The sequence below is a fragment of the Oryza sativa genome, chromosome 3, assembly GCF_034140825.1.
Source record: "Oryza sativa Japonica Group chromosome 3, ASM3414082v1".
In the NCBI taxonomy this organism is placed as follows: domain Eukaryota; kingdom Viridiplantae; phylum Streptophyta; class Magnoliopsida; order Poales; family Poaceae; genus Oryza; species Oryza sativa.
The window spans coordinates 11,819,465-11,846,279 of record NC_089037.1 but is presented as its reverse complement, the minus strand read 5'-3'; the positions used below and the strand labels follow the sequence as shown (position 1 = coordinate 11,846,279).

The 26,815-nt window shown below is 45.6% G+C and overlaps 2 protein-coding genes across 2 annotated transcripts; both read right to left on the bottom strand.

Moving 5' to 3' along the window:
* Window positions 1-13,200: 13,200 nt before the first annotated feature.
* Window positions 13,201-17,427, bottom strand: LOC107276358 (ETHYLENE INSENSITIVE 3-like 1 protein). Its single transcript, NM_001405177.1, has 2 exons — window positions 17,174-17,427; window positions 13,201-15,649 (listed from the first exon to the last, which is right to left on the bottom strand). The coding sequence occupies exon 2, from the start codon at window positions 15,565-15,567 to the stop codon at window positions 13,642-13,644; it is 1,926 nt and encodes a 641-aa protein (NP_001392106.1). The 5' UTR covers window positions 15,568-15,649; window positions 17,174-17,427; the 3' UTR covers window positions 13,201-13,641.
* Window positions 17,428-18,170: 743 nt separating this feature from the next.
* On the bottom strand, window positions 18,171-22,063 carry LOC4332697 (ETHYLENE INSENSITIVE 3-like 1 protein). Its single transcript, NM_001418330.1, has 2 exons — window positions 21,999-22,063; window positions 18,171-20,474 (listed from the first exon to the last, which is right to left on the bottom strand). Exon 2 carries the CDS (start codon window positions 20,390-20,392, stop codon window positions 18,458-18,460), a length of 1,935 nt encoding a protein of 644 aa, NP_001405259.1. The 5' UTR covers window positions 20,393-20,474; window positions 21,999-22,063; the 3' UTR covers window positions 18,171-18,457.
* Between the last annotated feature and the right edge of the window lie 4,752 nt (window positions 22,064-26,815).

The following is a 26,815-nucleotide window of genomic DNA, read 5'->3' as shown; positions in this document are numbered from 1 at the left end:
CGTACATTAGAACCCTACACAACCTTACGTGCTAAGTCTAATTACAAATCGTGATATAAGCTAAGTCTAGGCGACGTATATTATACAACCCTAGCTAGTAAATAATTATATACTAAGTCTAATTACAAATAAAATAATCTTATATTAAAACTCAAATAATATTACATGCTAATACTAAAATAGTCATGTATATGCTAAGTGTTTCGTGCGTATATGCTAAGTCTAATTAAGACTACAATAGTCAATTGCTACTTGTCGCACCAATTCCGTAGTCAATAATTACATACCAAGTCTAATTACAAATAAAGTAATATTATATTAAAACTCAAATAATATTACATGCTAAGACTAAAATAGTAATGTATGCTAAGTGTTTCGTGCGTATATGCTAAGTCTAATTAAGACTACAATAGTCAATTCCTAGGAGTCGCACCAATTCCGTAGTCAATAATGTCATACTAAGTCTAATTTGCAATAAAATAATCTTATATTAAAACTCAAATAATATTAGAACACTACACAATCTTATATGATAAGTCTAATTACAGGTCTAATAATCTTAATTAATTGCATTACAAATATAACAATCATTTATATTATTACGTCACTTGCCTGCTCCAATTCCTTCTAGGGCTAGCTCTTCCACTCAGGCTTGACGGACGACTCCGACAACACGTCTTTTCTGCAAGATAAAAAAAATGTATTAGGATAAATGCGAAGTAACATATATATATATATATATACATGTATATATATATATATACATGTATATATATATATATATACATGTATATATATATATATATACATGTATATATATATATATACATGTATATATATATATATATACATGTATATATATATATATATATATATACATGTATATATATATATATATACATGTATATATATATATGTATATACATGTATATATATATATATATATATATATATTGCATTTCACGTTAACGTTCGTCCTCGTTCGTTCGCTCGTTCACGTTCCCTAGCTCGTTCACGTTCGTTCGATCGTTCTCGTTCTCGTTCACGTTGTCGCGGCAACGTACGTTGACGTGTTCGTTCTCGCTCTCGTTCGTTCGATCGTTCTCGTTCTCGTTCGTTAACGGCGGTGTGGCGGCATCAGGGCGGCGGTTGGCGCGGCGGCGTGGCGACGGCGGCGGCGGCATGGCGTTGTGGGGCCGTGGCGGCGGCGGCGTGGCGTGGCGGCGGTGGCGTGGCGTGGCGTGGCGGCGGCGGCATTGCGCGCGCGGCGGCGAAGGCGGCGGCGGCGTGGCGACGGCGGCGGCGGCGTGGCGTTGGCATGCGGCGGCGGCGTTGCGCGGCGTCGAAGGCGGCGGCGTCGAAGGCGACGGAGAGAGATCGAGATCGGAGAGATCGAGATGCATGAAGGGAGATGCGGCGGCTCTCACCCCAGAGATGCGGCGGCAGCGGAGGAGGCGGAGGCGGCGGCGAGGACGACGAGCTCGAGACGACGGCGAGATACGGCGGCGTCGGCGCGGGGATTTGCCCTAGGCAGTGGCGGCGAAGGAGAGAGGCCGAGAGAGATCGATCGGCCGAAAACATTTAAGTGTTGGTGAAGAAGACGATGGCGCACCGGGAATATATATACCCCTGGATCTTTACTCCCGGTTGTTCTCAACAACCGGGACTAAAGATATCTTTAGTCCCGGTTGTTGAGAACAACCGGGAGTAAAGAAAAAATCTTTACTCCTGGTTTTTGAGAACAACCGGGACTAAAGATATCTTGATATCTTTAGTCCCGGTTGTTCTCAACAACCGGGAGTAAATATCTTTTCCCGCTATTTCGAAATTCTTTTTAAACCCGGTTAGGGTTAAGAACCGGGACTAAAGATTATAGCACTGCATATGATTTTCGCTTACATATGTGTTTATAAAATAGAAGTTAATGCATTAACATTATTTAAAGTACAAAGATTGATGACAATTACTTCGAAAAATTATTTTTGTCTGTAATAAATTAAGTGGATAAATCGTAATAAGCAAATATATGACTTATAATTAATAAAAATTCCAATATATATATATTCTTAGCATATATATGAATGATATTATTATATTGGTAAAAACTCTAATTAAGATATTAATGTACATACTGCATGATTTAAAATTAATAAAAATTGTAATCATCATATGTACTTAGCGTAGGAATTATATTAAATTAAATGCTAAAAACTCTAATTAACATATGTAAATGCCACATGCATGATTTAAACCTTTTAAAAATTCGAATAGTCATATATAAGTAGCATATGAAAGATAGTAAATTAAATTGTGAAAAACTCTAATATATGAATGATAGTTTTAAAAATATATTAAATTTAATACTTTTAAAAATTCTCCAGTCAATTATAATTAGCATATGAATGATAGTAAATTAAATGTTAAAAACTCTAATTAACATATGAAATTGCCACTTGCGTGATTTAAAACTTTTAAAAATCCTCTAGTCAATTATAATTAGCATATGAATGCTAGTAAATTAAATGTTAAAAACTCTAATTAACATACATATGAAATTGCCACCTGTGTGATTTAAAACTTTTAAAAATTGTAAGTATCACATATAACTAGCATATACATGATTTAAACTTGTTGAAACCTCTAATAATCGTGCGTAATTAACATATGCCATACATCAATTGATTTATATGGATAATCAATACATCCAAAATAGTTTACATCGTGTACACAATAATTACGGCACGTACTTTCTCCTCACTATTGTTCCCTCCTTGTGATCGCTGCGTGAGTAAGGGGTGTCTTCATTTGATAGGAGGATGCTAGGGTCAATCGTCACCGTGAAAGGGGGTTGCCCATCCAACTGATCGTAATCCTCGTCAGTCTTGTCCTCAACTCCGACGATTTTTCTTTTGCCTGGGAGAACCACTTGACGCTTAGGCTCATCAGGCCCTCTGCCCTTCTTTCCTTTGCTAGACATGTCCTTCACGAAAAAGACTTGCGTTACATCATTGGCAAGGACAAAAGGTTCGTCCGAGTATCCAACCTTGTTAAGGTCAACAGTTGTCATCCCACTGTCATCAATCATTACGCCTCCACCAGTCAACCTAACCCATTGGCACCGGAACAGAGGAACCTTGAGAGGACCATAGTCAAGTTCCCATATGTCCTCGATGGCACCGTAATACGTGGCAGTTGTTCCATCGTGTCCCATGGCATCGACACGAACAGCGTTGTTTTGGTTCGTGCTCTTCATGTCTTGGTCTCTCGTGTAGAATGTGTACCCATTGATCTCATATCCCTGGAATGTCGCGATCGACCCAGACGGTCCCCTCGCCAGGAAGGCAAGTTGTTGGTTGATCGACTCGTTACCCATGAGATGTTGTCGTAGCCACGCGGGGAAAGTATCAATGTGATGCCGTGTAATCCATGCATCGGACTTACCGATGTTCCTGGCGCGAACTAGAGCCAAGTGCTCCTCGATGTAAGGAGCTACCAATGAAGAGTGTTGCAGAACAGTGAAATGGGCTTTACGGAATAAATTGTTGTCTACCGTCGTTATTGCTTTCCTTCCGAGAGTTCCCTTTCTCCGTAGTCTCCCTTCATGGCGTGATTCAGGTACCCCGATTGGGCGAAGGTCTTCGATAAATTCTACGCAAAATTCGATGACCTCCTCTGTTCCATAACCCTTGGCGATGCTTGCCTCTGGACGAGCACGGTTACGAACATACTTCTTCAGAACGCCCATGTACCTCTCGAAAGGAAACATGTTGTGTAGGTACATAGGCCCGAGAATACGGATCTCTTTCACAAGGTGACAAAGCAGATGCGTCATTATATTGAAAAATGAAGGTGGAAATATCAACTCAAAACTGACGAGACATTGCACCACTTCATTCTGAAGGGCTTCTAATCTATCCGGATCGATGACCTTCTGCGAAATTGCGTTCATGAATGCACATAGCTTTGTTATTGTTGCCCGGACATTGTCTAGAAGGATTCCCCTTATTACAACTGGTAGCAGTTGTGTCATCAACACGTGACAGTCATGAGACTTTAGGTTTGTGAACTTCTTCTCCTTCGTGCTTATTATTCGCTTGATATTCGTGGAGTATCCAGACGGTACCTTTATGCTCTCCAAGCATTCAAACATACTTTCCTTCTCTGCCTTGCTAAGAGTGTAGCTGGCTGGACTCAAGTAATGGCTTCCTTTCTCCTTTGGTTCCAGGTGAAGGTCGCCGCGTTGTTCCATACGCTTCAGATCATTACGTGCTTCCAGTGTATCTTTCGACTTTCCGTATACACCTAGGAAGCCAAGAAGGTTTACGCAAAGGTTCTTAGTGAGGTGCATCACGTCGATTGCGTGGCGTACGTCCAAGAATTCCCAATATGGTAACTCCCAAAATATAGAGTTCTTTTTCCACATCGCCGCGTGACCATCTTCGCTCTCTATATGCTGGCTTCCAGGCCCCTTTCCGAACACTACTTTAAGATCTTTAACCATAGCAAACACTGTTTTCCCGCTGCGATGTTTAGGCTTCGTACGGTGGTCGGCCTTATGTTCGAAGTGCTTGCCTTTCTTCCGTACCGGGTGGTTTGCTGCAAGGAATCGACGATGACCCATGTATACAACCTTCCTACAGTGCTTAAGATACGTACTTTCTGTTTCATCCATACAGTGAGTGCAAGCCTTGTACCCCTTGTTGGACTGTCCGGATAGGTTGCTAAGTGCAGGCCAATCGTTGATGGCTACGAACAGCAGCGCTCGTAGGTTAAACTCCTCCTGTTTGTCCTCGTCCCACATGGGGACACCTTCCTTCTTCCACAACTGTTTAAGATCTTCGACCAGTGGTCTTAGGTACACGTCGATGTCGTTACCAGGTTGCTTGGGGCCTTGAATAATAATCGGCATCATTATGTACTTCCTCTTCATGCATAGCCAGGGGGGAGGTTGTAGATACACATCGTCACGGGCCAAGTGCTATGGCCGCTGCTCATCTCTCCAAAAGGATTCATGCCATCCGTACTCAAACCAAACCGCATGTTTCGTGCGTCCTTTCCAAATTCTTTAAATTTTCTGTCGATGTTTCGCCACTGCGAACCATCGGCGGGGTGTCTCAGCATCCCGTCCTGTTGACGCTCTTCAGCGTGCCATCGCAACATTCTAGCATTCCCCTTGTTCCTGAACAAACGCCTTAGCCGTGGTATTATAGGGAAATACCACATCACCTTAGCAGGAATTCTCTTCTTTGTTAGCTGCCCGTCAACTTCTCCTGGATCGTCCCGTCTAATCTTGTATCGTAGTGCTTTGCAAACAGGGCATGCTTCTAGGTTCTCATACTCCTCACCGCGATATAGGATACAATCGTTCGGACATGCGTGAATCTTATGAACTTCCAGTCCTAACGGGCAGACTATCTTCTTAGCCTCGTACGTTGTCTCGGGCAATTTGTTTCCCCCCGGAAGAATGTTCTTGACGAGTTTCAATAAATCGCCAAATGCTTTGTCACTAACCCCATTTTTTGCCTTCCATTGCAACAACTCCAGAGTGGTATCCAACTTTTTGTGCCCCTGCTCACAACCTGGGTACAACGAAGTTCTGTGATCCTCCAACATCTTGTCCAATTTATGGGCCTCCTTTTCACTTTCGCAGTCTTCCCTGGCGTCCTGCAACATCTGACCAAGATCATCCGCAACGTCGTTACCATCAGCAGCTATTTCCTCCTCGCCCGTTTGATTTCCTTCAAATCCAACATACTGAGCAAAGTCCGGAATATTGTCGTCTTCCACTTCATCTTCTTCCATTTCAACACCTTGCTCTCCGTGGGATATCCAACAATTATAGCTTGGCATGAACCCCGACTCAAACAAGTGAAAATGAATAGTCCTGGATGCAGAATACTCCTTCTGATTCTTACACTTATTGCATGGACAACAAATAAAACCCCTTTGCCTGTTAGCTTCGGCCACTCTCAAAAAATAGTGCACGCCGTCAATAAACTCTTTGGACCGCCGGTCAGCGTACATCCATTACCGATCCATCTACATGAGTCAAAAAAACCGCACACAAATAATTATTCTTACAATAATGACAGTCATACAATAATTATAAGATATCTTTATTCATACAAAAATTATAAAATATTACACCAAATAATTCTTAAAAACTATTTGTAAAGTTTTAAACTAATTTTAATGTGTTTTACTTCTTTTAATTTTTATTTTAGTTTGTTTTCTATTATTTAATATTAACTTTCACTAGAGTTTTCCTTCTCAACTATTTTATAAAACCTTGTTTAGCAAATGAACTAAATTTCTATATATTCTTTCTTCCCCACACACATTTTCTCTCTCATCAACTTACAACTAAATTTTGGAGACAAAAAAAGTGTGCAAAACATAGGTGCAAATGTAGTATGACAAAAAAAAAACATTGGAGGATGAAGTTGCAAACCTTTTAGGCACCTCCGATTTGTAAGTAATCACCAAAATAAATTCAATAGAAATTTTGGCATGACCTCCCCTCTTTTTTGAAGAAATTTTGAAGCTTGCTCGGGCAGCTGGAGGAGGAAGAAGACATATATATAGGGGTGGGACTTTAGTCCCGGTTGGTGCTACCAACCGGGACTAAAGTTAAGATCTTTAGTCTCGGTTGGTAGCACCAACCGGGGCTAAAGATCACTAAAGATCCCGGGGGGGCCTGACAGGTCCTGACAGCATTCGAACCGGGACTAAAGATGATCTTTAGTCCCGGTTGGTAACACAAACCGGGACTAAAGATCAAATATGCCCGTTAACCTTTTGAACCGGGACTAAAGATCATCTTTAGCCCCGGTTTTTATTGCATCCGGAACTATTGTGGAAATCGGCCGACCGACGAAAGATGGTTTCTCCAGCAGTGATAGCTCGTAACGAGACGATGCGAGAACGCAGTGGTTCGCCTGAACATATAGCGCGGGAGAACTAGAAGTCAGAAGTGTTTCTCCTGTACGGAATTGGACTCCGCAGCACACGAAATTCGAGTCGGACAGGGTGCGTGACCGTGCATAGTCTATGGGCCGAACTGACCATGGTCGATGTGCTTCGATATTTCACCTCCAGTAGCTACTTCAGAGTTCTTACTCTTTTTTTTAATAATGGAATAGAATCTTGGCCTTTGTTTAAAAAGCTAGAACCAATTATCTCTATCTCTATCCCTTCTCTTTCTCTACTATTATAAAAACTGCAAATGTTTTAGCTGGTATTTTGGTATATCATCCGTATTTGATTAGTTTTTTAAGTTTGTTCACTTTTAGAAATACATATCCGTGTTTGAGTCGGATTTTAAGTTCGTTTGCTTTTGGAAATATAAAAGGAGTCATATAAGAAATATCTTTAAAAAAACTCGCATGCTAACTTGAGATGAAAGTCGTACTCTTAATTGTAGTTCATGATTTTCTAAAAAAAATATCCAAGCGAATTTCATCTTAGCTAAACCGTATAATAATAATAAGATTAAAATAACATTCACCCGTTACAACGCACGAACATTTTTTCTAGTAAAAAAAAGTTCAAAAACGCAAGCACACCCCCAACAAGTCATGAATAACATGACTAAAAAGACTTCAGAGTTGTTATTGGGAATAAGTTCACTTTAGGCCTCATAATTTGTCACTGTTTGAATTTTATCCCTGAACCACAATACTAGATATGACAAGTCTCTCAACTCTTAAAACCAGTACAAATAAGGTCCCGAGACGGTTTAGATGACTATTTCTGGTGACGTGGCACTTAAAGTTAGGAAAAACATTAAACCCACATGCTAGTGAGTGTTCAGTTCAAAATTAAAAAAAAATTACAATGGGACCCACGTCATCCCTCGTCTCTCTCTTTCCCCTCTCCATCCGGACCATTTCTTCAAGAAAATTCAATACATAGTATAGAAATAAAAAGGTGGTACCAAAAAATGACACAAAATTTTCCCCTTGTGTGGCACGCCTGTCGGAGCTACGGCTAATGCGGCGACGCGGCGTAGCAGTTAAGGCACGGTCCGGTTGCGCGCAACGCTGCTGCCATGACTAAGGCCAGCACTGCGGCCAGCGTGTGAGGCGCACAACACAACACAACAGCGGTGAGGCGCGTGGCGACCGACATGGCTTCTAGTCACAACATTCGATGTGGCTGCTCATCATGGTGGGTGGGTGCATAGCTTCCAGGCAGTTTGCGGCGTGTAGCCTAGTCATCGGCTACACCTCGTCCTCATCCGCTGCCATTGCTGTCGGCCACCCTGCCGCCACTGCCACGGCCTCCGCTTCTTCGGCTATCTCACCCACCCACTCATCCTCACCGTTCATCGGGATCAAGCCGAGCCAAATAGCCGAGGAGTCCGAATTCATCTCATCCCTCCTCCTTCCTCCTCCGTCCGAGGCACGTTTCTTCAACGACCGCTGCCTCACCCTCGCAGGTGCGTCCTCGACAAGAAGCAGGCCGCTGCTCCGATTCGGTAGCCGTCCCCAAGCCCCATCTCCGCCACCCTTCCCTGGGCTCCATCTCTGTTGTCCGTGAGCTAGAGCTTGAGCTGTTGTTGAGCCTTGGTGCTACCTCCACGAGACCAGTGTTTCGCCGCATCGGCTTCTACCAACGGCTTGGGAAGAAGCGGTTGAGTGGCAGCCTTGCAGTCGATGACATCGACCACGACGACAGCACCACCGTCTGCAGCTGGAAGTCGGCGGGATGGCGCAACGGGACTGGGGCCACGAGGAGGAAGCAGACAGCGGCGGCGAGGGCGCCATCTCTACATGCGCTGATGACCATGAGGAAAGGGAGAGAGGAGGGGAAAGAGGGGGTTGATGATGTGGGTCCCATTATTATTTTTTATTTTTCACTGGACACTCACTAGCACGTAGGTCCTACTATTCTATTTTTTCTGACTTTAAGTACAACGTCTATATGTCACGTAGGTGCCACATCAGCCGAAACCACCGTCCAAACTATCTCAGGATCTTATTTACACTGGTTTTGGCTGTTGAGGGACGTGTTATACCTGGTATTGCGGTTCACGTAAGAAATTTAGATTCAATTACAAATTGAGGGATCTAAGTTGAACTTATTCCTTCTTACTATAACAGCAAGAAACCCATAAAGCATAGAAGGACCAGGTGATACGTAAGCCCATCTATAACAAAAACTGAATTCCTAACTGCAAACAATAAAGTTCAACAATAAAACCTGAATTCCTCATTGCGATAGCAACATTGACAACACGTACGGCCCATCAGCCGAAATCTGGGTGCACTGCATCAAGACGTCAGCTATCACTCTCTGTAGAAAACCACCAAAGTATGCACATGCGAATCTTTGCTCCTAACAAAAAACAGGAGATTAATAGGCCGGTTTACATTACTACTGCATATATCTCCACTTGCCATGTAAATTTCGTTGTCATGATGTGACGCAGGCTGCAACTCGCAACTCAATTTGCCCTGGTGGTTACCGCCATTAAGGGAGAAAGCCGATGCGTCATGCACTAGTTGCACCGGCAACCTGCTTGCTAGTGGCCATCTCCAACTTGCAGATGGCAATTACCTATGCACAAAATCTGAGTAGTAAAACCCTGTACATGCATATATTCATCAGGGGAAGCAGCATATAGGTACTTGCTGTAACCTGTCACGCTCTTCGTCAAGTGGCGCGAAAACAAGTTGGACACTTGGACAAGAACTGTTCTCTAGTCTCTATTTTGGCCGTTTTTCTACGGGAATGCACGGCGCATTGGTGCAGCGGAGAAGAAATGTGCAGCGATTCAGAGCCTTTTTATTTGTAGGGAAAACACAAAGAATGTATTGGACTTTAACCCTATTGAATTTTTTTCTAAAAATGCCTGTGAAACAAAGGGTTTGATCCTATCCTTTCCCTTTGAAAATTCGTATGGAATAGATTTCTCAATAGATAATTCTATAAATATTTTAGGGAAAAGTAAGCATAAGGTTATACCGTAAGTTTTCTTCTTTTTATGACTCTAACTTCCTGTGTTTCTCCTATTCGTCAAACAAACAACAATTTTAATTTATGTAGGAATTTAATGAGCATATGCTATTTTATTTTTACCTTTTTCTTCCTATTCATGTGTTTTCACTGTCGTGCATTTTTAAGTGGCAGTACTAGAAGTACTAGTACTATTACTGTACTCCAGTTCTGTTCCTATCCTTTTTTTTCTTTTTGCAGGGAAGTTCTGTTCCTACCTGACGAAAGAGTTGAAGCTGTCAGAGAGAAGCGGCATGCAGGAACAGATTTTACCGGTGCACTGTACCACTGTGCACAGCACAGTCACACAACCTGTGACCTGCCCAGCAGCAGCCAGTACTACTAGGGGTCTAGGAGGACGCATATCGGCATATGGGGAGGTAGGCTAGCTAGGCCTAGGAGTGGTTTGGCCCAACTTGGTAGGCACCAGACCACCAGTCAAGTCAGGGGAATCCAGATGCCTGCCTGCCCGTTATCATCATGGGGCGCGCGCCCCCGAGAGCGCGCGCACACGGCGAGTGCGCGCCACGGAATATGCTGCCTCCGCGCGCAACGCGACTTGGTCCATCCATCCTTTGCTTCCCCACCGAGTCATCGGTCGCCCACCAACGCTGCGCCCACCCACCAAACCTTTCCCTGCGCTGATCGGACGGTCCCCAGCCGATCCGATCCCCGGATCACCGATCCGGCGACATGCCTCCCCTCCATCATCCGCCGATCGATACACGCGCCACCGAACGGCAGGTGAAAGATTTACGCACGCCGCCCGCCCAACAGCCAAACGGTAGCAGTACACGATCATCCCGTCTGATGCGCGCGTTCGCCCCACCACCTCCTCCTCCTCGATAGATCGATCGGTCGTCCGTGTCCCCACTCCGCTCATCACCGAGAGGCGACTGCATTGATGATCGATCGTAGCCAGCGACGAGACGACGGGGCTAGCGCGGCGCTGTGTCGATCCAGCCAGGCTGGGTCGCGCCGCGCCACGTACGTACGGGCTCTCTCGTCAAACGCGTTTGATCGATCCGTCCCCCCGCTAAGCCGCCGTACCCCCCCTGTTGCTTTCGGGCAAGGCAGGCGGGCGCGAGCGGCGGCAGCCGGGCACCACCTGCCAACCTGTGTGCATGCATGCGCCCCAGCTGCACGGGGGCTTGAAACCGAATCGCGTCGCGTCTTCTTCTCACTCGCATTACCTCATCAGCCGCGCGCTCTGCAGGCGTCAATCCGGCACGCCACATCGTCCGTCAGCGCGGTTCAGCTAGCAAACCAATGGCGCGTACGTGCACGCACGCACGCACGCGCACGGAGAGAGAGGATCCTTGGTGCATGCACGGGCTAATTCGCTCCAGTAGCTGACGCTTTTGTTAGGCCGGTGATGACCTGATGACGAGGAGAAGAAGATCGATCGAACTAATTTTGAGATTGATTATTGCGGGGTAATTCGATCTCGCGCGCCACACGTTTTCCGTTTTGTTTATGCGCAGTTGATACTGTCCTTTTGCTCCACCTCTTTTGGTCATTTTATTAGTGCCCTCTTGACGCTAAACAATGATTAGGGGTTGCTTTCTCACCTCTGTTTCGTTTTTAAGCTCATAGGGCTTGTGGCCGGTCCAAACGACTCGACCAATAAACAACATCCTATACAAGCCCAAATAAAGAATGGAAGGGTCCTAAGCACGTGTTAGCACGCCCGTGTTGCGGAATAAGTAGTGATTAACTTTAGTGAGTTGTTCTCTAATCTCGTCATCAAACTTAAAAATTGTCTATATAAAATGTCTTTTTAGGTTAATTATAGAGTTTAAGCTTTTGGGGGCAATTTTAGGTCAACAATAAGCTATTAATGGATTGATTTTTCAAGGTCGTTACAATTGAACTTTGACCATCATTCTCTTCCATTTCGAATATGCTATGAACGACAACTATGAAACTAGAATCTTGTACATGGAAGTATTTTCAAACATGTCAATACTATTTTAACGGCAGTAAATATGGATGCTTCCAGACTGACTATTCTAAAATCACAAAGTTTAAATTTAGAACACATCACGCACTTCTCATATTTATCCACAGATCAGGATGCCTCAAGAATGCCCCAAAGGCAAATTGACCATTTCAAGTCACATTAGCCATTTCCTTTTCTTATATTATCTTGCATGGAACTCTTTGCATAAAACTATTATAAGGGGTTACTTAGGGCAGATTAAGCAGATCTCGAGAAGGATTTGTAGCCGACAGAGCCCTGATTTGGTGGCCTCACAAGGCCTAATCCTTACTACCTTTCAACTGACTCAACTGTTCACCTTTCCCTAGAGTTTCTCCATCCCCAAACTCCCCAACGTTTTTCACCCCAAGTCACCCCAAGATTTGTCTTCCAAGGGAGAAGAAGAGAAGAAAATGGTCCCAGTAGATGAGGCTTTTCTTGTGGCCAAGCGACTGTGGATCCGTTGCCACGTTAACTCGGCAAGTGCTGTCGACTAAGCTGTCCCTGTCCCTGATCTCTATCTCTCTATCTATCTATCCCCATGATAGGGGGCGTCCCTGTTAGCATGTGAGGAGGGGTCACAAGTGACAAGTCCCACCACCTTCACAGGCTAAGGGATAAGATGAGGACGGATGATAAGTGCCACCTTGCAAGCAATAAAGGGCCATGGGAGATATGGAGATGGAGGAGAGATGGGGTTCTTTGGAGTTGTGATCAAACAAGGGACCATCCATCAATCCATCCGAAATTCATCTTCTTCCCTTTTTAAGATAAGCCATCAAGGGAAGCTTAGCTTTGGACTGCCTAACTTTTCTTAGGGTTGCAGCTTTGCATTGACCCGGCTTTACGAAAAGCTGAGACTATCAAATCCTAGCTTTCCAAGCATCTTTGATGTGAAAGACATTGAGATCATTGACGGGAAACAAGAGAAGCAACTCGAACAGGATATGTCTTTTTTACCACCAATGAGGGAATGGAGATGGGATCTTGGGTTAGTGCCACTGGCAAAGTGGCAACATCAATATCGAAGTGAATTGGAGTCCAGGTAAATTGAACATTTCTTCTGATGAACTGGCAGAAACAAAAGTATACCTGTCTAGTTACCATCTTGACAAAATTTCCAGGCATGAAAGATACAGCGGGAGGAAAATTTTCCACAGGTTAGGTTGATATTTAACCCCAACTGGAAATTGACATCTATAGAGGAAGACGGCCAAATGTACCGCAGCAATCAAACATGAAACATGTATAGGCAAAACATGAACATCAGTAGAAGGCTTACCAGGTAGAAGTAGAGCCGTAGAGTTACTCAAGAGAGCACTTCATACATTCACCGGATGATAAAGATACAAACCACATACCCAAACAAGCACAGGTGACTTAACAACCAGACATATGAACAGCATTTAACTAACAAATTAAACTAGAAATAACATTAAGTTTCCATAGGAGGTTTACTGGCTGGACGGACATACATGTATAAACCAGTTCCAAGTTCCAGCCATTTTGCAACTAATGCAAAACCTATATGAGAAAGACCTATAGAATTACCGGGTTCACAGGAGACGCTTCCACCATGGAAGCAGAGGGATGACCATGGTGAACTTTAAAAGCTTAAGGTGCTCTTTCTTTAAACGCTACAAGTTTATTCTTCAGTACTCTCAGTAGTACCAATTCGAGCCGTCATTCTTCTGCTGGCCCTGCATTGCGCCGGGGTATTCGACGGCACCTGACATGTTGAAACCAGAGCCGAACCTGAACTCCGATGCGCCATTGATGTCGCCCATCTGGTTACCGAATGGAGTATCGTCGCGGATGAAGAACTGCTGCTGTGCCGGGGTGGTCTGCTGCGGTTGCTGCATCATGCCATTGACATCTTCGAACACACCTCCGTTGCTGCCGCCGATGCCACTTCCCTGTCCAAAAAAGCCTTCTTCAATCTGTATCCTTGGGTTGACTGCATTAGGCCTCTCCATGATCGTGGCATTGTCGTTGCTAAGGTTCTTGTTGGCCACGAAGTTGTTGTCGTACATGTTCATCAGCTCTGTAATTGACCTCTGGCCATCCATGGGCAGGCCGAAATCCAGATTGTTCAGAGCCTGGTTCGGCGTGTTGTAGGTTGCCGGGAAGATGGCCGGTGGCGATGGCTTGTTCTCCGTGCTCTGCTGGAGTGGATCATTGTACTTGCAAGTGTATTGGTGGCTGTTGCGCGCGTTCCGGTCAAGGAACCCGTATCCATAGTCGCTATGCGGGCACTGGACATTGTGGCAGGTGTAGACACGGTTGTTCAGCATCAGCTCAGGCTCCGCGCCAGACGCGCTCCTCTTCTGGATGAACTCGACATCGGTGGCCTCCTCCTTCATGGACGCCGGCATGAGGAACTTGTCGTTCAGCATAGCCGCGCCGAGGTTGAACGCGGTCGGGTCGGCGACAACAACAGCCTTCTGGTTGCCGGCCTCGTCGCCCTTGCAGTCGTCGACGACGTCGACGTCGTACTCACTTGAGCTGGCGTTGAACGATATGGCGCTGGTGATGCCGCCGGTAGGTGCCGGAGGGCGGGCACCGGGGTTCAGCTTCAGGTACAGCTCCTCTTCCTGCTTGACGACGGCCAGCCAGGTGGAGATCTCCTTGGCGGTCATCTTGTCCTGGAGGCACTTGGACTGCCGGACCAGCCGGCGGATCTTCTCGATGTCCGGCGACATGTGCTTGATGACAGCGGTGAGCACGCTGACCTTCCAGGCCTTCTTGAGGTCATGGGGCTTCTTGTACGGAGGCGGGCCCTGGTCCTTGGGGATGCCGAGCTCCGGCCACCACTCCTCGTCGCCGGTGGGCCACCACGGCGGAGGGACGCCCTTCTCGAGCGGGTACCGCCGCTGCGGAGGGTCGCAGTGCTGCATGAGCGCCGAGAGCAGCGACCCGAGGGTGGTGTCCTGCAGCTCCTGCAGCGAGTGCGGGCTCCCGGTGCCGGAGGCGAGCTCGCTCTCGAAGCCCGGGACGGCGTTGTCGGCCTGGTACTTGGCGATGGCGGCGGGGCCGTTGCGGTCGAAGCGGACCTTCTCCTTCCACCAGCCGCGGAGGTTGTCGGAGGCGCCGCTCACCGGCTTGCCCTTCTCCGGGATGATCCCGTACACGAACCCCTGCGCGCGGCACACCTCCATCATCTTGAGCATGTACTTGAGGATGCCGTCCTGCGCGCGCGACATCTTCTTCCGCCGCGCCTGCTCCTGCGACTGCCGCGGCTTGGACGGGTCGCCCACGACGCCGCCCGCGGGGTCCTTGCCCCGGCTCAGCTGCAGCTCCTTGAGCCGCTTCAGCTTCATGCGGTCGCGCCACATGCGGCGCTCCAGCTCCTCGATGTCCTCCACGTCGTCGTCGCTGTCGTCCTCACCGGCGTCCGGGAAGCTCTCCGGCGGCGGGTCCACGAGGTCGCCCTCCCCCATCACGCACTGCTCCCCCGACGACGTCTGCGGCACGAGCGCGCCGAAGCCGAGGTTCTTGTCGCCGCCGTTCTGCTGCAGGAGATCCACGAAGTTGTGCACGCCGGGGAACATCATGCCCTGGTCCATCACCAGACCACCTCCCATCATCGCAACGCACAACCTCGAAATAATTCGCTCACAGGTAGACGACGACTCTTCTTGTACCACTTCTACTCAAGTAGTAATTCACCTGCACACAAGCAAGAGAAGAAGCTGATGTTAATTACAGAAATCAAAACCAAGTTTAAGCAACTGATTACTTCGTCTAAACGCAATAAGTGTTACTACTACCTCCTTAACTGAGAATACATGCGCAACACGACTACGGTTACCGCAGCATCCTAATGCGGCAATTACGCCATTACCAAAAATAAAGAGGCAGTACTGGTTTGTTTCCCTTCAGAAAACATTCTAAGATCTAGAAAGCCAGGAGACCAGGAGATTATCGCGCGAGTAAAATTAGGTTTGCCTATTGAAGCAAGGGCCAGAGCCTAATTTTGCATGTGTTTGGTGAAACAGAGAGATCTTTATCTGATCAGACATATCTCCTGCAATCCTCTCACAGAGTTAAGAGCACGCAATTAACAGTCATATAGGACATGGTTATCTTTTGTTGTGACATAATCATACTACACAGCATAAAGGTATCATGATTCAGACATGATCATAAATAAAGTACTAACGGAAGAATTAGTCAAAGCCGAAGCATGAAAACATTTTGTGATGCACGGGATTAGCTGAAACGGTATTTTCATGCTGCTTTGAAACAAGTAGGGATCAAAAGAAACTTAAACATGTGAAATTTCTCCTTTTCTTATCCTTTCCGTGAAGTATTTTGAAACACATGAAACAACAAGCCTTGATCAGATCAAAGTGGGAGATGAAAAAGGAATAGAAAAGCACGGGAAAAACATTTCAGAAAAAGGATATATTTTTATGGATTATTTTTTCGGTCTACCACGACCGGCATGGACTGTTGGAAACAAGAACATGTACCCATGTGCTTATCAAAAGGAATCGGAGGCCATCTAAAAGAACAGAAGAAAACAAGAGACGAAAATGGATCAAGAACACATCAAATGGAGAACAGAGGAAAACATACACCGCCTTAGAGGAAGCATCAATGATTGTTTTTGGCCATAAACTCGATGCAAAACAAGATGCTTCCTTACACCCAACCACTTAACATTTCCAGAGCAGGATTTACAACATGTATTCCTTAAATTAGGTTAATCTCTGAGATCTAATGAACACAACAAGAGAAAACTAGTAGAAAATTTCTAAGTTTTTTTCCCTTTCTCCTTTGGCTGGCAGCAAATCGTATAATCTGAAAAAAGCTAAGCTTTGACCTCTGCCATGGATTTACTCAAGCTTGGCAGAAACAATTCTACGCACAAGAACAGAAAATCACGGAATAAAATTGGAAGGGAATAAAGGGCAACGAAGAAGTAGCCAAACAGGAATTGGCTACCGCAGGCAGCTCTAGCATCCACGAAATATCTGAAAAAGAGGACAAAAGATCTACCCAAACAGATCACAGACCACCAACCTATCATGAACACAACCACATCCTCTCCAAGAAAAAAAAAGAAAAAAAAAGAAAAAAACTCGAACACAAGCAACCATCAACAGGAGGACATGGAGAACAGCAAGCCCACAACAGAAAGAGAAGGGGATAGCAGCAAGCAAGCAAAGGCGAGATCGAGCTCCCTACCTCTCCCTGCCGATCTCCCACTTGCTGTTTTCCCTTCCCCAAGCCCGCTAGCTGTTATTTCTCCTTTGCCATGACCTTGGAGGAGAGGAGAAAGGGAGAGAGAGAGAGCCAGGCACGAGTGGGGAAGATAAGAACAGCGGAGCCAAAGCCAGGGCCAAAGCCAAGGCGCCCAGCGCGCCGGGGGGCAAAAAAGTAATCGGCAAGTGGAGGGAAGGGTGTGCCGAAATGGGTGGTGGCTTGGGTGCAACAGCGACAGGGACCTTCTCCTCCCCCTCCCCCTTTTATAATCCCGCCCTAAAACTAGTCTTCCTCCCACGAACGAACCGCCCTGCGCCGCTGCGCTGCGGCGGCGGCGGCGGCTCGCTCCGGTAAGCCGGTAACTGCGTTGCTTTGGGAGGGTGAAAAGGTGAAACACAGGCATCTGTCCGTGACATGTGGGGTCCCAGGATCAGAGAGCTAATAGCTAGGTGTACTGTGTCCAGGCCCTCCAGGGGCTGCAGGGAGGCCGGTTTACCGTTTTGCCCTCGGTAGGGTTCTGTTTAGTACTGTATGTAGTACAGTATCAGATTGGTTCTCCCTCCCGGAGGCTACATGGGGGAGAGACTGATTTTCTGCGCGCTTTTCAAGTTTTTTTATGGGAGCACGTACATCGGTAGGCATGCAAAAATAGGGCAAAACGTGTGAGTACACGTACGTGTTTGGCGGGAGTTTTTTTTAATGAGTTCTCTAAACTGTTATTGAATTTAAAATATGATTAATTAGTTTTTGGCTGGAAGCATACAAACTAGGATAAAATATCTAATGAACGTTGTCTAGTTTGAATGTGTAGGAAAATGTGATTATCCACGTTAATTTTATATGTGGCTATCTATTTAGATTTAGTTGTTATGTAAATATTAAGAAGTTTAAGAGATAATATGTAAAAATTGTAATGGGAGTATGTGTTGATGGCAGCTTCAATACCACCACCATTGAATTCTTTTTAGAGGAGTATAGATAATATCTTATTGGGAGTATATTAATCGATGTTTCAACTCACATACATCTTGTTTCTAAAATTGTCCATTTCAATCAAAGTAAAAAAATAAGTTTGCTATACATTTATTATTGAAACGCTCAGTTAGGAAAAAACCAAACTAGACATAAATGAGTAAAACATTACGACAAGTTTTTTCTTTTAATGGTATGCAAACTTAAATGTAAGCTAGATTTCCAGCACCTCGGTGCAATAATCCAGAGAGTGCCATGATGTAAAAATAACTTGGCCAGCACTATCTCTTAGGATCATTCCAATTCCTCAAACTCCGATGCGCCGTCATTCTTCTGCTGGCCCTGCATTGCGCCGGGGTATTCGACGGCACCTGACATGTTGAAACCAGAGCCGAACCTGAACTCCGATGCGCCATTGATGTCGCCCATCTGGTTACCGAATGGAGTATCGTCGCGGATGAAGAACTGCTGCTGTGCCGGGGTGGTCTGCTGCGGTTGCTGCATCATGCCATTGACATCTTCGAACACACCTCCGTTGCTGCCGCCGATGCCACTTCCCTGTCCAAAAAAGCCTTCTTCAATCTGTATCCTTGGGTTGACTGCATTAGGCCTCTCCATGATCGTGGCATTGTCGTTGCTAAGGTTCTTGTTGGCCACGAAGTTGTTGTCGTACATGTTCATCAGCTCTGTAATTGACCTCTGGCCATCCATGGGCAGGCCGAAATCCAGATTGTTCAGAGCCTGGTTCGGCGTGTTGTAGGTTGCCGGGAAGATGGCCGGTGGCGATGGCTTGTTCTCCGTGCTCTGCTGGAGTGGATCATTGTACTTGCAAGTGTATTGGTGGCTGTTGCGCGCGTTCCGGTCAAGGAACCCGTATCCATAGTCGCTATGCGGGCACTGGACATTGTGGCAGGTGTAGACACGGTTGTTCAGCATCAGCTCAGGCTCCGCGCCAGACGCGCTCCTCTTCTGGATGAACTCGACATCGGTGGCCTCCTCCTTCATGGACGCCGGCATGAGGAACTTGTCGTTCAGCATAGCCGCGCCGAGGTTGAACGCGGTCGGGTCGGCGACAACAACAGCCTTCTGGTTGCCGGCCTCGTCGCCCTTGCAGTCGTCGACGACGTCGACGTCGTACTCACTTGAGCTGGCGTTGAACGATATGGCGCTGGTGATGCCGCCGGTAGGTGCCGGAGGGCGGGCACCGGGGTTCAGCTTCAGGTACAGCTCCTCTTCCTGCTTGACGACGGCCAGCCAGGTGGAGATCTCCTTGGCGGTCATCTTGTCCTGGAGGCACTTGGACTGCCGGACCAGCCGGCGGATCTTCTCGATGTCCGGCGACATGTGCTTGATGACAGCGGTGAGCACGCTGACCTTCCAGGCCTTCTTGAGGTCATGGGGCTTCTTGTACGGAGGCGGGCCCTGGTCCTTGGGGATGCCGAGCTCCGGCCACCACTCCTCGTCGCCGGTGGGCCACCACGGCGGAGGGACGCCCTTCTCGAGCGGGTACCGCCGCTGCGGAGGGTCGCAGTGCTGCATGAGCGCCGAGAGCAGCGACCCGAGGGTGGTGTCCTGCAGCTCCTGCAGCGAGTGCGGGCTCCCGGTGCCGGAGGCGAGCTCGCTCTCGAAGCCCGGGACGGCGTTGTCGGCCTGGTACTTGGCGATGGCGGCGGGGCCGTTGCGGTCGAAGCGGACCTTCTCCTTCCACCAGCCGCGGAGGTTGTCGGAGGCGCCGCTCACCGGCTTGCCCTTCTCCGGGATGATCCCGTACACGAACCCCTGCGCGCGGCACACCTCCATCATCTTGAGCATGTACTTGAGGATGCCGTCCTGCGCGCGCGACATCTTCTTCCGCCGCGCCTGCTCCTGCGACTGCCGCGGCTTGGACGGGTCGCCCACGACGCCGCCCGCGGGGTCCTTGCCCCGGCTCAGCTGCAGCTCCTTGAGCCGCTTCAGCTTCATGCGGTCGCGCCACATGCGGCGCTCCAGCTCCTCGATGTCCTCCACGTCGTCGTCGCTGTCGTCCTCACCGGCGTCCGGGAAGCTCTCCGGCGGCGGGTCCACGAGGTCGCCCTCCCCCATCACGCACTGCTCCCCCGACGACGTCTGCGGCACGAGCGCGCCGAAGCCGAGGTTCTTGTCGCCGCCGTTCTGCTGCAGGAGATCCACGAAGTTGTGCACGCCGGGGAACATCATGCCCTGGTCCATCACCAGACCACCTCCCATCATCGCAACGCACAACCTCGAAATAATTCGCTCACAGGTAGACGACGACTCTTCTTGTACCACTTCTACTCAAGTAGTAATTCACCTGCACACAAGCAAGAGAAGAAGCTGATGTTAATTACAGAAATCAAAACCAAGTTTAAGCAACTGATTACTTCGTCTAAACGCAATAAGTGTTACTACTACCTCCTTAACTGAGAATACATGCGCAACACGACTACGGTTACCGCAGCATCCTAATGCGGCAATTACGCCATTACCAAAAATAAAGAGGCAGTACTGGTTTGTTTCCCTTCAGAAAACATTCTAAGATCTAGAAAGCCAGGAGACCAGGAGATTATCGCGCGAGTAAAATTAGGTTTGCCTATTGAAGCAAGGGCCAGAGCCTAATTTTGCATGTGTTTGGTGAAACAGAGAGATCTTTATCTGATCAGACATATCTCCTGCAATCCTCTCACAGAGTTAAGAGCACGCAATTAACAGTCATATAGGACATGGTTATCTTTTGTTGTGACATAATCATACTACACAGCATAAAGGTATCATGATTCAGACATGATCATAAATAAAGTACTAACGGAAGAATTAGTCAAAGCCGAAGCATGAAAACATTTTGTGATGCACGGGATTAGCTGAAACGGTATTTTCATGCTGCTTTGAAACAAGTAGGGATCAAAAGAAACTTAAACATGTGAAATTTCTCCTTTTCTTATCCTTTCCGTGAAGTATTTTGAAACACATGAAACAACAAGCCTTGATCAGATCAAAGTGGGAGATGAAAAAGGAATAGAAAAGCACGGGAAAAACATTTCAGAAAAAGGATATATTTTTATGGATTATTTTTTCGGTCTACCACGACCGGCATGGACTGTTGGAAACAAGAACATGTACCCATGTGCTTATCAAAAGGAATCGGAGGCCATCTAAAAGAACAGAAGAAAACAAGAGACGAAAATGGATCAAGAACACATCAAATGGAGAACAGAGGAAAACATACACCGCCTTAGAGGAAGCATCAATGATTGTTTTTGGCCATAAACTCGATGCAAAACAAGATGCTTCCTTACACCCAACCACTTAACATTTCCAGAGCAGGATTTACAACATGTATTCCTTAAATTAGGTTAATCTCTGAGATCTAATGAACACAACAAGAGAAAACTAGTAGAAAATTTCTAAGTTTTTTTCCCTTTCTCCTTTGGCTGGCAGCAAATCGTATAATCTGAAAAAAGCTAAGCTTTGACCTCTGCCATGGATTTACTCAAGCTTGGCAGAAACAATTCTACGCACAAGAACAGAAAATCACGGAATAAAATTGGAAGGGAATAAAGGGCAACGAAGAAGTAGCCAAACAGGAATTGGCTACCGCAGGCAGCTCTAGCATCCACGAAATATCTGAAAAAGAGGACAAAAGATCTACCCAAACAGATCACAGACCACCAACCTATCATGAACACAACCACATCCTCTCCAAGAAAAAAAAAGAAAAAAAAAGAAAAAAACTCGAACACAAGCAACCATCAACAGGAGGACATGGAGAACAGCAAGCCCACAACAGAAAGAGAAGGGGATAGCAGCAAGCAAGCAAAGGCGAGATCGAGCTCCCTACCTCTCCCTGCCGATCTCCCACTTGCTGTTTTCCCTTCCCCAAGCCCGCTAGCTGTTATTTCTCCTTTGCCATGACCTTGGAGGAGAGGAGAAAGGGAGAGAGAGAGAGCCAGGCACGAGTGGGGAAGATAAGAACAGCGGAGCCAAAGCCAGGGCCAAAGCCAAGGCGCCCAGCGCGCCGGGGGGCAAAAAAGTAATCGGCAAGTGGAGGGAAGGGTGTGCCGAAATGGGTGGTGGCTTGGGTGCAACAGCGACAGGGACCTTCTCCTCCCCCTCCCCCTTTTATAATCCCGCCCTAAAACTAGTCTTCCTCCCACGAACGAACCGCCCTGCGCCGCTGCGCTGCGGCGGCGGCGGCGGCTCGCTCCGGTAAGCCGGTAACTGCGTTGCTTTGGGAGGGTGAAAAGGTGAAACACAGGCATCTGTCCGTGACATGTGGGGTCCCAGGATCAGAGAGCTAATAGCTAGGTGTACTGTGTCCAGGCCCTCCAGGGGCTGCAGGGAGGCCGGTTTACCGTTTTGCCCTCGGTAGGGTTCTGTTTAGTACTGTATGTAGTACAGTATCAGATTGGTTCTCCCTCCCGGAGGCTACATGGGGGAGAGACTGATTTTCTGCGCGCTTTTCAAGTTTTTTTATGGGAGCACGTACATCGGTAGGCATGCAAAAATAGGGCAAAACGTGTGAGTACACGTACGTGTTTGGCGGGAGTTTTTTTTAATGAGTTCTCTAAACTGTTATTGAATTTAAAATATGATTAATTAGTTTTTGGCTGGAAGCATACAAACTAGGATAAAATATCTAATGAACGTTGTCTAGTTTGAATGTGTAGGAAAATGTGATTATCCACGTTAATTTTATATGTGGCTATCTATTTAGATTTAGTTGTTATGTAAATATTAAGAAGTTTAAGAGATAATATGTAAAAATTGTAATGGGAGTATGTGTTGATGGCAGCTTCAATACCACCACCATTGAATTCTTTTTAGAGGAGTATAGATAATATCTTATTGGGAGTATATTAATCGATGTTTCAACTCACATACATCTTGTTTCTAAAATTGTCCATTTCAATCAAAGTAAAAAAATAAGTTTGCTATACATTTATTATTGAAACGCTCAGTTAGGAAAAAACCAAACTAGACATAAATGAGTAAAACATTACGACAAGTTTTTTCTTTTAATGGTATGCAAACTTAAATGTAAGCTAGATTTTGTTAATTTGTAGAATATACTACAAACTATAATTGTTTGGCCAGCAAACACTAAGTTTAGTGATCAATTTACTCAGACAATTTAATATCCTACTGTCATTGTAACATACTATACCATTTACAAAGAGAGTAAAGTACTCAAATGTTGTTTAATTCACTGCCAAACATTTCCTACTTTTTTCACATCACAAAAAATCACCTTTTGGTTTATAGCCATATTTGTGCTCCACTCAATCTACAAAATAGAGCATCCTTCATATTGCTAGCTAAGGTGTGCTCCATTTTTATATACCATAGGCAACTTAAACATAGCAAACTTATATATACTTAAGGCTAAGTTCGGGAGAGCGGTTGGGCTAAGCTTTTTAGTGACACCTGAAATGAGATAAACCTTTGATGCATGGTTAATCGAGTATTAATTATTACAGATTTGAAAAATAGATAACTTTTATTTTTTTACATGAAACACAGTTTAGCTGTTCGGGATGTGTCCTTACAAAGAACGAGAAAGTAGTCAATCATAAAATCAGTTTAGAACTCACCACTAGAGCAAGTACTATAGACCTCAATGCTCTTGCCCCCAAGATGCCCGATCACATGAGATGGAGAAGAGAGGAGTCACCTCTTATGTATGGGGTAACATATATACATACTTCTTAGTGCAAGTTTAATAATAAAGCCAATTACTAGTAGTTCCAAAAATTAAAACATCATCTATATCCAACCTAAAAACACTCATACAGTAGTAAGCTGTAAACATATATTGCATTATTAATATCTAATCCACCCAATAGTTTATCGGAGCTCGTGGTGCAGTTGGCTACAAATCTATAGCCCGCTTTTTTTTCTATCTCCTCTCCTTTTTCTTCCGCATAAATACAAATATGATGTTGCAACTTATATAGCTTGCTTACATCATCTTGTTGTACTCGCTCTTAAAGAGATGAGAAATAGACCAATAAATTGAATGAAAATAAATAAAGTAAAATTATTATAATATATTAGGACAAATGTATTAAAGATAATATGTTGTATGTGTTACCTCTTAATTAATGAGCATTAGGCAGAGTTTTCTTAGGGTGTTGGAACCCTTCTCTTTGGTACACAAAACAAACCGATGTATTAGCACGTGATTACATATGTACTAGCTAAAGAGATTTTTTAAACCAACTTTCCTATAAAATTTTTTTTGAAAAAAATATATCACTCGACTTATGAGCTGGAAAGTTTAAGAGTAAACAAATATGCAGATTTTTCGTTTGGTATTTTTTTAAAACCATAAGTCACTATTGCACTGTTAAGCCAAAGTTAGGTTGGAGGGTTTTTTTTTTTTTGCTTAATTGAGGTGAGGAATAACTCAACCATTAAGTTTAGGTTTTCAAAGTTATCGGTCTATAAAACATATAAGAAAAAGATGAATTAAAAGACTAAACCAATAAACCCAAGTCTAAAAAAGAGGACCTTAGCACTTCAAGAAAAAAATATATTAACATACATGTAAAAAATGAGAGAGTAAATTGCGAAAGTGTAGTTAAAAACGCACAGACTTGCTCCTAGTCCATCAAACGAACAGAACCAAATAGGTGCATGCGAGTCCTAACTCTTTCGGTTACTGCTGAGCTCAGTAGCACCTACATACAGCTAGACAATCCGCACAAGATCCAGCGGCTACAGCACAGCAAGGACAGCGCTAGCGCTAGCAGCAGCAGTGCGAGCGCTCACAGCTGCTACGGAGGGCAAAACGGTCATCGGCGAAGCCACACTTTCCTCATCAAATCCGGTTAACTTTGACGGCCTTCGATTCCGCAGCCGCCGCCGCAGCAGCGCGATCCTGAAGCACCACCACGTGCTGCCATATGGGCTTGGGCCACGTGTCCTGAACAAACCCGGGCCCACTCCCTCGGCCCTGTGTGGCTTTACACGCACGCCCACCTCACTCGGGCCCCACACAAACTCGGGTTCACACCTCCCCGGGAACGCGCGTACTACGCCTCGGTAGATTTTCTACCGCAGTAAAAAGATCCAACATTAACCACGCTAGTGTGGAGACAGAGAGTACGGTATTAATCGCACTGCAGGTAAATTATTAGAGCAAGTTTAATAGTATAGTCCACTACTAGCTCCAATTCATTTATAACTAATATAATAGATAATTTATACAATAATTGCTTACTATACTATTAGTATATGATCACACCTGTTCTACACACATTGTGTCTTGAAGTCCGTGCTGCAGCTGGCTACAGATCTGTAGCCTGCTGCTCTTCTCTCTTATCTTTTATCTTATTAAAATATGTTTGTAGCCAGCTAATAGTCTATTATTGTATCAGCTCTTAATCGATCGAGTTTGTGCAACAGTGCAAGTTAACACGGACCTTAATCAGAGCCAGATGCTGTTGCATTGTACTCCTGGTACATTTGTGTGCTTTTAACTTGGAGTACTGCTGGTTCTTGTTTTCCTCGGAACAACTTGCATTAGTACTGCTACTGCTTCAGATACCGTTGGCCACAGCAATACAGGGCTACAGGAATCTGATAGTTTGATCTTGTTCAGGCACCGGGAAATAATTGGGGGCGACGGATTTAATTACGGTTTCCGCAACGATCTTGTATTTTTTTTTCCTCTTCGCCATTTAAGTTGTACTACTCCCCCAATCATGTCCTGGTTAGATATCAATTTTTTCCTTTTGCAGGTAATACTTCTTCCGTCCCACAATATAAAAAGTTCTAGAGTTGGATACGGTTGTTAAGGGGGTCTCCAAAAATAAGTCTCTAAGGTAGGGACTTATTTTTTAGAGATAGTGGTAGAAGTGAGTGGTAGATGATTGTGATTGGCTGAGTAGTGGAGATAGGTGGGAAAATTGAATGTTGGAGGGTTGTGATTGGTTAGGAAGAGAATGTTGGTGGAGAAGTTATATTTTGGGACAAATACTAAGGGCTAAAAGTTGCTATATTTTGAAACGGAGGAGGAAGTAGTTTTTTTGGGGTTAGATATGTTTTTTCTTTGGCCATTCTGATGTGCCCATTTGCTTGTACATATGCTCCATTTTTCTAGGTCATGTGGATCGATACAGTAGGGTGTAGTACGGTGTCCACTGTCTTAGACATGAATAGAAAATGACCGGACATACGTATGCCTCCTATTTGGAGTAGTAGACGTGGTTGACGTATTTTGTGTACTGCTTCATGAAAACTACCACATCCAGAATTTCCTTCCTAGAACTGTATAGCTATAACTCAATGGTACACTTCCAGCTAGCAGAGTACAGTAAAAAGGTTACTAGTAGAATAGCGTACTCCAACTTTTTCTCTACAAATGGCACTACTACTGGAGTGCTACTCTAACTCCACGTGGACTATACTGTAGTAGTAAGCTCGAGTTTTTTTTTTACTTGCTTTCGTCAGACGAGCAACCACGCGCAGTACTAGTCGAGATGCGGGGGGGATATACCGCCGGTGAAATGGTCGCCGGGGCCTATCCAGGCCGTACACGTAAAGGCGTGGGGTGGGTCGTGGTCACATCTCGGGCCGTCCGTCGTGACCACCAATCCGATCTACCGCACGTGCTCATCGTGCTTCTTGGGCGGTGAACACGTGTGGCCGTCT